Here is a 13,312-nt window from a genome sequence, read left to right on the forward strand (position 1 = left end):
TTATTTACACATCATCTCATTCCAAAAAGAATATTTTTAATGGAAAATGGGAAATACAAAAAGGCAAAAGGAAATTAAAAATTACTTTTTTCATAGCCTAAGAGAAGTACATAACTGTATTCCAAAAATGTGATTTTCCCTCTTAGTCTTTTGTCTTCTTGCTTTTTTCAGAGGATAGCTCATCTGTTGCCAGCATGGTACTACAACTTTCGAGTTACCATGGTAACATGGGGAGACCCGGAACTGAGCTGCTGTGACAGTTCCACCATAAGCTTCATAACAGGTAAGTGCATGGAAAATGGTCCCATGAGGAGAGATCACTATTTTGAGGAAGTTCTGAGGGGACCCATCTCCAGAAATTGCTAGTCATTCACCCAGGACCGACTGAGTATCAATTTCACAGAAGATGATATCCTTGATTCTGAAAATTTATTATTTGTTTAAATAATAGCCTTTAAAAATTAAAATATAATTTGTATCCTGAGTTACTGTCCTTGATTTCTTTTTATCCAGAGTCACTGCCCTTGATTTGTGCACCCCTGTTCAGAATTGATTAGAATCGAGATGCAGCAGGCAGAGCTTTCAGCTTTACACCACACTCAATTGATTTTATCCATTTTGATAATTGTATTTGGTAGAGTGCCTCCATTTCCTTATTAATTAAGCCATTTTCAAAGTCACAGGCTGACTGCAGTACTGTCCATTGCAGGAATTAAAACAGACCTGGAGACACATAAACTTGGGTGTGTGAGTCACAGGTTTGCCACCTTCCACCTGTAAACTCGAGCAAGTTAATTCTTCTAAGCCTCAGTTTTTTTCAGGTGTAAAATAGGGATGATAATAGTATCTATAATCTGCTATTATTATCTATTGTTACTTCCCAATTAAATAAGCTACTTAGCAAAATACATGGCACAAAGTTTAAGTACTCAAAAAACTGTTAGTTTTGGATCCTCAGAGCCTAAAATTATGTAGATCACTATCATATGGCAGAGATAGCAGAGGTGGGCAGAGGTAGCAACAAGAAGAGGAAATTCATCCAAGAAACAGTAACCCTCGTTGTCTGAACTAAGATTTTTTCAAAAACTTTTGATGGGACAGCAAAGCCATAATTAAAGTTATACTGAGAAAAGAAAAGAGAAAGATATTGTTTAGGTGAAGAATAATTTTGTCAAAATCATTTACTCACTGGACTCCTAGCTTTACCCTGTTGAGATTTATCAATTAAAAAAACAATGGAAAGAAATTAATCATGTGAATTCTTACACAATCAACTTACATAGTTCATCACTTTTGTTTACTGGCCAATGTCAAGAGCTTCCTTTGTTCCAGATGTTAATAGTAATATTAAAGTAGAGAAGTGAAAGACTACCGTAAAAAAGAGAAAATACCAATTATTTGACAAGCCCTGTGTTAGCCTTTTTGACTATATTCATAATCACATACTTAATTATAATTAAACTTCATTGTATCAAGAATTCATACACTTAACTTTATTGAGATGAACCCTCTGAGAATGCTCTTTCCTTCTCAGACAGAGCAGCTGTCTGGAAAAAGTCCAGACGTCTCATCTGACCACTTGACAGAGCAGCCTTGACCTTGCTAATTTCCAGCTATAGAACTTTGAGCAAATTATCTTAATGATCCTGGACTTGTATTTTCTCACTGGTAAAACTCAAAATATTGCCTAACAACTGGCTAATGAAACAAAGCTAAGCGTAGGGAACTTGCTGTAGTGAGCCAGGACACTTTCTGGACAGAGTGTTCGTGGTGTCTCCCAGGGGGGACATCAGAAATGAAATATTAATAGGATTTGGAGTTCTGGGCTCAAATGGTTTAGGTGTGCCTTTCAAAGTTGGGAACTACCTGGGAATGGGCAAAGAGCATGAGATAAGAGTTTAGGTGGACAAAGCAAGTCTGGATATGTAAACTATGGTTAATAAGCAAGCTACTTGCCTAGGTGAGCAGTCTATTGTCTCCAATAAATTGATTTTTGGGAATTTCTTATTTTTTCCTGGGACCAACCACTAAGGCATGCTGACACTGGGGATCCACAGTGTTATCTAAGCGTATTGACACAGATGGTCTCAATTCTCACATCTATAAAATGGGCATAATAATACCTCATAGGGTAGTGTGAGAATTAAATTATGTAATCTAAATCATTATTAAAATACATATGGTAGCTGAGTTTTATTTCTATACCTGTATCTAAAACTAGTTGAAATTTTAGCTTTTGGTGGGGGGTGCTTTCTTCCCTCATTTCAATTTTAAAGCAAATAAAGACCTCATACTTTACTTTCATATGCTTTCCAATTGTAATCCAAATTGCCAAATTGTGCGGGAATAGGAATAAAATACTTGAATAAGGTGTGATTTATTAGCGCCTCAAGTCTATTATCTTTGTTAGGCAGTTTGTCTGCAAGTCAAGTTCGTAATTATGCTAGTGTACCAAATAATGTTTAATAAACAAATAGTGACATCTGGTGGCCTTTCAGCAATATGCTGGATTTTAAATCAACAACATGGAGTATAAAAATGTGAAGACTTCATACCTGTGAGTGAGAGATATGTACTTCTGGCCTTGCAATTTTAAATATGTTCACTCACATTAGAACTTGAGAAAATATTCTTTGAAGAAATATACATATAGGTTCTTGTATATAGTGAATTATGTAAAAATATGGTTATGAGGCTATAAAGAAACCAGGGTTATTTTCCTTTATTAGAATTTTCTGCAATATGATATGGGTTTGTGCTACTTATTATAGACATTGTTGATATTTCAAGATTTTATTGTCAAACATATAGAAATGCTACTCATACTTAGCATGAAACAGAAATATGTTTTTTACTCTATTACACATCTCTTTAGTGAATAATTGTATCTGGAAGCATAGATAGTTATGAATGTTTGTTATATGTATTAGTGCATGTTAAAGAAAATAAGTCTTTTTGATTTGTAGAAATTCTCCTCCAAACATTGGTTGGTTTGGGACTGTATCTTGGAATAGAACACTTGGCTATCTTCAAACCAACATCACATGGAATTTAAATTCAACTGTTTATTTGTTAAAATCTTCAGAATTATCAGTTACTTTAAAAAATAATTAAAGTGTGCTTTCAGAGCTTATGTATTATAAAGCTTGTGATGAACTCTCTTCCCCTATCGGAATTTTTTAAAATTTAAACGTGTAAAGTTATAAAATAAATTCATAAACTCAGTGTCAGAGAGAACTTAGCTTTTTAAATTTAAAAATCTCTTCCTTCCCTCCCTTAATACTTGCTTCAGCAACTTTTATTTAGAGCCTACCTTCCGCGAAACACTGTCAATGCCATTGTCTTGTTATCTTATGGACATAATATTTATTTTTCTGTTCCTCTACTCATTGATCCTACTGTTCTTTATTCCCGTAAACTTCTTTGCTGCCAAAATAAAAAAGGTTTATTTTTACAGGACCCCAGAGTTTCTAGTACTGCTTGGAAAATAAGTTCACCAATGCCTAATAATATTAATTTATTGATCCAACAATAAATTAACCCCAAATTTGACCCAAACATGTGAACATTTTAGGAATCTTGTAAATGAAATTTATATAAAAAACCTTGCTCTCCTCAGGGATAGGTCTGGCTGTCTTGGGTCTGAGCCATACAAGGTAGCATCCCACAAAACAAGTGCCCACCTCATACCATCAAACTTCACTATATTACCGACAGGTCCAAGAGTCCCTAGGACCATCATGAGGTGTGAATTTTAATTCTCTAAATTACCTCTATATGGGATTTCATGCTCTGTTGATAAGTACTTTAATTATTCATAGTCTCTTATACTAAAGTGTGGTTCTTTCCTCCCTCATAGCCCCAGTTGCTCCAGAAATCACTTCTGTGGAATATTTCAACAGTCTGTTATATATCAGTTGGATATACGGGGATGACACTACTGACCTCTCGCATTCTAGAATGCTCCACTGGATGGTTGTTGCAGAAGGAAAGAAGAAAATTAAAAAGAGTGTATGTTTCTTTGATTCCCAGTATTGGGCATCTGTTGAAAACCATGAAGCAAACATTTATTGAGACATCAAAAAAATATTTGTATGCCAAGTGGCACTGTTTTCGGTTCTGGAGACAGGATAGTGAACAAAAATTAAATTCCTTCTTTCACAGAGCTTACCTTTTAATCTTTAGTAGTGAGTAGTAATCATTGTAACTATTGATTTCACCTGTATTTAAAGTGATGACTGAGCTTTTTCTTCAGGATACTAAACATTTTCAAGAAAACCATAGTTATTTCATTATTTTCTCCATATATCCCCAACACCTAAGTATTTGGATATGTTGGAAATACTAATTTCTTTTCTCCTGGTTTATTAAGCTTTTTGACATTATATTAGTTAGGGTACCAAGTAAACGACTGTAATAATATTTTTTTTAAAGGCTGTGGATGAAAGAATATCAACACCTATGTCTCTCTCATGGTACCCAGCACTAACAGGGCACCTCTGCTGTGAGAGATCATCCAAGGGTCCAGATTCTTTCTATTTTGCTGCCGCATCTGCCACTATGTGTAGCCCTCATCTGCATAGGCAAACTTTCCTCATCTTTACAGCCATATTCCAGCCCACAGGAAGGGGAAAAGAGAGGACACAAAGGCCCAGCACATACAGGGTGTGAACAAAACTATAAGTTGCCCATGGTACCTCCTCTTACCCATGGTTGGAATGGTGTCACATGGTCCCCCCTAGCTATAGAAGAAACTGGGAAACATAGTCTTTAGTTAAGAAAGCAGGTGTCCATAGACATGGTTAGCTTTCTTCTGAGCTTCTCAGCTAAGGCTGAACAATGTTCCTATTAGTAAACCCAAGCAATTGCTTTTTCTAAAATTTGCTGTGAATATGAGGGGGAAAAAATCAGAGTAATACCCATTCCAAACAAAGGAATTAATCACAAGAATGTTCCTTTATGTATTGTGCCTATTTAGAGCTACCTTGCATTTGGCTCAGCTGAGAAATTTATATCATGTTCAGAGGAAATAATATATTCGTAAGGCTTAATCAACTGTAGATTGTGGCACAGAGCATAGAGGGAACATCTGTGATAGCCCTGTAGCTGTTTGGAATGGTATTCTAGTTCAAGGCCATTAGAAGCTTAAACCCTCCATTCTGATGATCTTGCAGGTAACACGCAATGTCATGACCACAATTCTCAGCCTGCCTCCGGGAGATATCTACAATATCTCCGTAACTGCTTGCACTGAAAGAGGAAGTAATACCTCCATGCTCCACCTTGTCAAGCTAGGTAAGAAAAGTACACAGGTGTGTGTGTGAAAATAATCATGCTGGGAGAACTAGTGTTTGTATCTCTTGGTTTAACATGGTCTTTGCAATTCAATGAAATAGAAAAAAAAAATGGTTTGCTGTCTTATATAAGTACAAAAGAGACTTAATACTATCAAAAGGGTACATTCAACTTATAAATTTCTGTGAGTGCAGCGTTTACTGTGCTGGAGACAAGCGTGTTCATCATTCATAGTAAGGCTAGAGGAACCAACGAGTCTTAGAATTTTAGAGATGGATGGACCTTAGACATTATCTAGTGCCGTGTTCTCAACCCTATCAGACACCATTCCCCTTTTATATAAATATTATGCAATGCCCTCTTTAATATCTTAAATTGAAACTCATAGATAAAATAATCCACATGTTGATTTTTTTAATTTGATATAAATCCTAACTCTAATACAAACTCAAAATAAAAGAAAAATAACTTATAAAAAATAATATGGATTCCCTATGTATATGTTCAGGTACAGCTTTTAGCTATTCTAAAAGTCATAATGGGACTACCTGATGACTACATACAGTGAAAACTAATAAATGTGAGTTTGCAAGAAGTAACAGGATCAGTAGTTCTTCCATACAAGAAGTATAAAAATAAATGAATACATTCATATTAATTAATTATTATTAATTAGAAATAGATAATTAAAATAATTAAAAATAAAGCATAAGTACAGGTGGACCCTAGAATAAAACCTAGAGTTAGAATAAGTAATAAGAGACTAGACAAATTTGCCTGTGATGAAAGAAAGAGGGAAATAACCTTAGTTAAAGTAGAGATAACATGCTGAGAAAAATAATGAGCCGTGGATGAGGGAAAATGAGGAAACTATGATATTATTGCAAATGAACTGGAACTTATTGTGTAGTGTCAAAATAATTATTTATATTATGAAAAACAACTTGGAAGTGACACTATATGACACAAAACACATCTTCTACATTCAACAATCTACCATGTATTAAAGTATATATTTAGTTTCTGGTACTTAAAGGGACCTCAGAAGTAATATCCTATAATCAGCAGCAGGCAAAAGAGGACAGATTGGCAAAAAGTTGGGTGGTAGACCTCTTGGGGCAGTATCAGTTTGAGAATGATAACCCCAAAATAAATGCAGTTCAATATGTAATTTTCACAGCAGAGATCTCATCATTTTTATAGTTGAAAATTTTAAATATATACATAACTAGACATCATGAAATCATTTCACGATCCATACAAATATTGAATCATTATGTTGTACACCTGAAACTAATACAGTGTTGTGTGTCTATTATAATTCAACAAAACATAAATGTATATGGCAATAAAAATATATTCAAAACATTTAGTTCAACTTACTGACATCACCATTTCAGATATCTGCTAATTTATACTCTGTGTCTGTCTGTCTGTAAAAGTTTCAAATCGTTTCTGTTATTGCACGTGTTCATAATGTGCAGCTATAAGTAAAGAACAAACCAGGGTGTTTTATTAGCAGCTTAAATACCAGGAGCAGCAGTGTTGACAGTGATGTACCTTTAGAAAACTCTTGGAAAATCCAGAACCAAACAAAACAATCTTTTCTTAGTTTATCCACTAGTTGCATTTCTCTATAATTCAATGCATAAGACACAAAGTCTTAAATCTTTTTTGTCTCTTATTTGCCACAGTAAAAACTAAACTCTTGCACTGAAATCCCTTAGAATTAATTTGGTAATTGAAAATGGATGATGTATTAAATAGACACTATGGGCAGAAAAAGTAAATTATTGAGTAGTTTTTTTAATAGCATTAAAAAAAATTGTATTGGAGTATAGCTTATTTACAATGTTGTGTTAGTTTCAGGTGTACAGCAAAGTGATTCAGTTATACGTATACATATATTCATTCTTTTTCAGATTCTTCTCCCATATAGGTTATTACAGAATATTTAGTAGTGTTCCCTGTGCTATACAGTAGGTCCTTGTTGGTTATATATTTTATATATAGTAGTGTGTGTATGTTAATTCCAAGCTTCTAATTTATCCCTCTCCCCTCCATGTTTCCCTCTGGTAACCATAAGTTTGTTTTCAAAATCTTTGAGTCTGTTTCTGTTTTATAAATAAGTTCATTTATATCATTTTTAAAAATTAGATTCCACATATAAGTGATATCATATGATATTTGTCTTTCTCTGTCTTACTTCTCTTAGTATGATAATCTCCAGATCCATCCGTGTTATTGCAAAAGATATTATTTTATTTGACATTATAGCTGAGTAATATTCCATTGTTTATATGTACCACATCTTCTTTATCCATTCCTCTGTCAATGGACATTTAGGTTGCTTCCATGTCTTGGCCATTGTAAACAGTGCTGCAATGAACATTGGGGTGCATGTGTCTTTTTGAATTATGGTTTTCTCGGATATATACCCAGGAGTGGAATTGCTGGATCACATGGTAGCTCTATTTTAGTTTTTTAAGGAACCTCCATACTGTTCTCCATATTGGCTACACCAATTTACATTCCCACCAACAGTGTAGGAGGGTTTCTTTTTCTCCACACCCTCTCCAGTATTTATTGTTTGTAGACTTTTTGATGATGGCCATTCTGACCGGTGTGAGGTGATACCTCATTGTAGTTTTGATTTGTGTTTTTCTGGTAATTAGTGATGTTGAGCATCTTTTCATGTACTTTTTGGCCAACTGTATGTCTTCTTTAGAGAAGTGTCTGGTTAGATCTTCTGCCCATTTTTTGATTGGGTTGTTTGTTTTTTTGATATTGAGCTGCATGAGCTGTTTGTGTATTTTGGAGATTAATCCCTGTGGGTCGCTTCATTTGCAAATATTTTCCCCCATTCTGTGGGTTGTCTTTCCATTTTGTTTATGGTTTTCTTTACTGTGCAAAAGCTTTTAAGTTTAATTAGATCCCATTTGTTTATTTTTTATTTATTTATTTTTTTCATTACTCTAGGAGGTGGACCAAAAAAAGATATTGCTGTGATTTATGTGAAAGAGTGTTCTGCCTATGTTTTCCTCTAAGAGTTTTATAGTGTCCGGCCTTACATTTAGGTCTTTGATCCATTTTGAGTTTATTTTTGTGCATGGTGTTGAATAGTTTTTAAATAACATCTTAATTCCATTTGTGTCCTTCTTCATGGCAACTTTCTTAAAAATTATTTTACTTAACCTTAAATTTTTTTCCAATATTAATTGCATGATAAAGTACTTGTACTTATATTTATAGTGGATTTATTCTGATGCAAAGTTAGAAATTCATGTGGAACGTGGGACAGTTTTTCTCTTTGGAACTTTCTTGATTATTGCAGGACATCTAGTATTTCTGAGCCCTGCCCACAGAAGTCTGGTTAACTTCCTCCATTGTGACTACTAAAAACATTTCTGCAAATTTCCAAGCACCCTCAAGGGGGCGGTACTACTCCTATTGAGAATCATGAGTAGAGTTCTTTAATGCACTGCACACAATCTGCTTTTCCCTAGCAGTCTATACTTGAATTCCAGGAATGTGGAGATCACCAGCTTCCAACATTGCACGATCTATTTATTAAGACAAAAAAAATCACCTGATTCCAACCATTAACTCTGATTTTGTTCTCTGTATGAATGTTGGTTCAAAACTTGTTTCCAGGTAACTGGAATTACTTGAAGATCATGCCTGTGTTCCCCAAGACTTTCTTTTCCCAAGCTTTATTAGCATAAGCAACCATAAGTGTTTCTCAGGTTTCTAGATGCTTTCTCCAACTTATTTGGTTTGTTGGTCTCCCTTAAAGTACAAGTTCAGAAGTGGTCTTACCAAAGTAGCATTCAGTGGCCTATTGTGTGTTTTGCTGTCATTTTTATGTGACATTATGGATGATCCATGAGGCCTCAGGAATATGGGTTAAAGTCATGAACTGGGACAATTACACTCAAACAAATAGGAATGTGAGTAAAAAACCGTCATTGTTTCCCAAACTTATCATGAGGTTTTGAGTTCCCATGTCTCCCCATTAACAGACAGGACTGCCTAAACCAGTTTAGGAAGTTCCTTTGAGGGCTTCCCTGGTGGTGCAGTGGTTAAGAATCCGCCTGCCAACGCAGGGGACACGGGTTCGAGCCCTGGTCCGGGAAAATCCCACATGCTGCAGAACAACTAAGCCCGAAAGCCACAACTACTGAACCGGCAGCTTGCATACCTAGAGCCCGTGCTCTGCAACAAGAGAAGCCACCGCAATGAGAAGCCTGTGCACCGCAACGAAGAGTAGCCCTGCTTGCCGCAACTAGAGAAAGCCCGTGCCCAGCAACGAAGACAAAATAAATAAAATGAAGATAAATAAATTTTTTTTAAAAAGTTCCTTTGAACTTTTCAAATAGGGAAGACAAGTTCCCGCAGCGATAATTTCTAGTGAATCTTTACCCTTAGAATTGATAAGCTTTTCCATGTCGGTATCTTAATATCAGACAGAATATTACCTCTATCCTGTTCCTCTCTGAAAGCAAGACAATCTTTATATAATGTGCCTGTCCTTAGCCTTTTTTTTCCCCGAAAACGAAATAACCCTACTTTTTATCCATTTGTCTAAAGGTCAATTTTCCATTCTACTAATGACATTATTGTGTTTTATAAGCTCTTTCAATTTTCTATAACACACACTACCTTGCCTGCTGTAGATGCTTAATAGACATTTGTTGAATGGAATTGAAACTATAGACCTCGAAGCTGAAATTAGTATTACAGTTAATATTTAACCAAAACAAGTTTCAGCTTTCAGAGAAGTGAAACATTTTGCTTTAGTAATAACTGAATTGCAGTTGTTTTCACAAAACATTCATTCTTGCCATTTTTATGTTTCTATACAGCATTCATTTGGTATACATAGAAGTCAAATTAATTCAACTTTACAGAAAAATACAGCTTTGGCACACAGATTTTCAGTGCTTGTTTAACTCAGAAGGCCATCTTTAACCTAGGTTCAACACTGGTTGAACCAGCCCTGAGTTTAATTGCTCTGTAAAGAGATCTCTTTGGAAAGGCTCTACTTGCTGTCATGGAGGACAGGATCTACATCTGGGGAAAGAAACCAGACTATCAATGAATCCAGAACAACATAAATTAATCCAAGGTGGCATGTACAAGGCGAGAAAGCTCCCAAAACAGTTGCCAAAAAATTTCTATTATTATGTCATCAACAGACATCCAGAGAAGATATGTGCCATTAGTGGTGCTGTTTGCAAGGCTTTGAGCCAGTCATCCCATTAAGAATTTTAGGTTGCCAGCAGTTTCATGGTACTATGGTGGTACATGATGACAGCTCACTTTAGCAGTTAACATGAATGTCAATCAAATCTGCACTAAGACTTGTCATTTTACAAGAGCTCGTTGGTCTGCATGCAACTGCGGCTTCAACGAGCAACCAGTTGTAACTTCTAGTCTTGGTGAATCTACCTGGAACTCTGGAGAAACTTTAGGAGGATTTGACAAGTTTACATCATACAATCAGTTTTCCAACCTAAAAAGAAAAAAAAAAAAAGGGAAGGAAGCAAGGAAGGAAGGAGTGAGGGAAAGAAATAAGAATGAGATTCATAAAATAGATCTATGGTAATAGAATATCCATCCATTACTTTATTTAACAAATATATGCTGAGAAACTTCTAAGCACTGCTCAGATGCCAGACTTCTTATCATAATAAACCCAAAAAGTTATGTTCATTTTCTGTTCACAAGGAGCTTATGATCTAGTGAAGGGAGAGATGGTCATAAATGCTTTACAGAGCATTAAAATAGGGTATATGATGCAGATGGCTTTGGAGTGAAAGCTTTCTCTGAGGAAGCAACAAGAAGAGATCTGAATAACAAGAAAGGATCATCCATAAAAAGGTTGAGGAAGAGCACATAGGCAGAAAGAACCAGGAGAAGTCAGATTATATGGGACTTGCGAGGCATGGGGTTGAGATTTTATTTTGATATTGCACATTTGAAGCCATTTAGAGAATTTAACATAAATAATCTGACTTATATTTAAAATAAGCCTTCCAGTTGCTCAAGGGAGAAAGGATTTGGGGGTCAACAATAAAGGTAGGGAGACCAATTAAGGGATTATTTGTCATTAGCCTTAAAAACAGCATTCTAATTAAAATAAGTGCTGTGGGAAATGATGGTAACTTTGACCAAAATAGTAGTAATGGAGATGGAGAAAACTGGGCAGAATTCAGGAGCTGTTTTGGAGGTTGTGTCCCCAGAACTTTCTGATGGGGTGAAACAGGAAATGAGAGAAAGAGAAATTAAGAATGTCTCCTAGGCTTTGCTCTTGAGCAACTAGGGTGGTGAGTGGTACAATTTACTGAGATTGAAAGGACTAGAAAAACTAGAAGAGGAGGAAACTGGAGGAAAGCTGAGAGTCAAGGATTCTTCCTCAGACATAAAAAATCAAAAGGACATCCAAGTGCAGTTGTCAAGTAAAGAGACTATTGATATATGTGTCTGGAGATCAGGGGAGAATTCTAGGCTGGAAACATAAATTTAGGGGTGTCTGGATAAGATCATCAAGTACTAAGTAGAAACAGAGGAAAGGAGCCCTGGGTCTAGCCAAGAAGAACCACTCTAGCATTTAGAGACTGAGCAGAGGAAGAGGAGTTAGCAAGAGAGACATGGAAGGAACAGCCAATAAAGTCAGAGAAAGGCGAAAAACAGAATGTGTACACCAGGACTGTCAAAGGTCTGCTTTATCCTGACCACCAACCTGCTCAAGCAGGTTCAAGATAAGGACTCAGATAACTTTAGTTCTGGGAGGGATTTGGAGATAATTTAGTGCAATGTCCTCATTTGGGCAAGCTGAAACCTAGAGAAATCTGTTGAGCCTGGATCTAGAAACAGTACTTTTTAATCCATCTGCTGGCTTATGTCTTCCTGGATTTGGGGTGTATTTTTTTTCTAAAAACTTCATTTTTCTATGAACGCATTTAACAGAGCAGGAAGGAGCCTCACACCCATTCCTGTGGCTTTCTGTTCCTGTTTGGGAATTTGAGCATTGTGAAATTGGCTTGATTTCCTTAATCTCAGCCATGAAAGTTTTTATATAGATGAGAAATCTTTAAAACATAATTTGACTATAGACACAGATGTTAGGAATTGGGGGGATATTAGAATCTGCTCTCTTCTCCTCTCTCTCTCTCGCTCTCTCTCTCTCTCTCTCATGCACACTCACACATCAAATTTTAGTAGCTTACAAATAATTATATCCATTTTGATGAAATGTAATTTCTGACTATATAAAAGCCCAGCCATTACAAGGTACTGCCCTTCCTGGTCTCCCTGTCAGTTGAGAAAATTTGCTTAATTCTTATGTTGAAATCATTGCATGTACAATTTTGGGAAATAGTTACTTGGATATATGCAGTTCTCATTTTTGGTAAGAATTGAGTTAAGTGTTGTGAGTCATGGCAAACTGAAGTCTAAAGTACCTCTCCCTAGCCACCCATCCCTTTCCTTGAATCCTCTCCCAGTAAGTGACTAACTTGTTATTCCCCTTACCCACCACCAAAACAAACGAACAAAAATGAGTTCAATAAGAAGGTGAATAAATTTGTGTCAATGTAGCACAGAGAGAGGAAAGGAAGATGAACGAATAAATGGATTGAAGAGAGGGAGGAAATGATAAAGTAAAGAAAGTGTGTATATCCTTTATTTATATATATTTATATTTAACTTAATTTATATATATATATATATATATATATATATATATATAAACACACTTTACACAGATATGCTATTAATTTGGGTGATAATATGACTGTGATGGCTGGCAAAAATATGCCAAGTAGAACATATATACACCACCAGTCAATTAGAAAGAAGATAATAAAATAACCAAGGTACTATAGTTTTTAAAAATTAACTTATCCTATCAGTCAACAAATCTTTATTTAACATTTATTATGTGCTTCCCACTAATCTATGTGCTGAGGATACAGAAATGAACAAAGCTGACAGAAATTTCTATCCTCCTTCT

General features: G+C 35.5%; 1 protein-coding gene across 1 annotated transcript in view; it reads left to right on the top strand.

Moving 5' to 3' along the window:
• Positions 1-13,312, top strand: part of PTPRO (protein tyrosine phosphatase receptor type O) — a 227,340-nt gene that overhangs the window by 157,502 nt on the left and 56,526 nt on the right. Inside the window, 3 exon segments of the mRNA XM_036867273.1 lie at positions 172-283; positions 3,860-4,011; positions 5,175-5,295. Of these exon segments, the coding sequence (XP_036723168.1) occupies positions 172-283; positions 3,860-4,011; positions 5,175-5,295 (385 nt within the window).

Source organism: Balaenoptera musculus, chromosome 10, assembly GCF_009873245.2.
Source record: "Balaenoptera musculus isolate JJ_BM4_2016_0621 chromosome 10, mBalMus1.pri.v3, whole genome shotgun sequence".
In the NCBI taxonomy this organism is placed as follows: domain Eukaryota; kingdom Metazoa; phylum Chordata; class Mammalia; order Artiodactyla; family Balaenopteridae; genus Balaenoptera; species Balaenoptera musculus.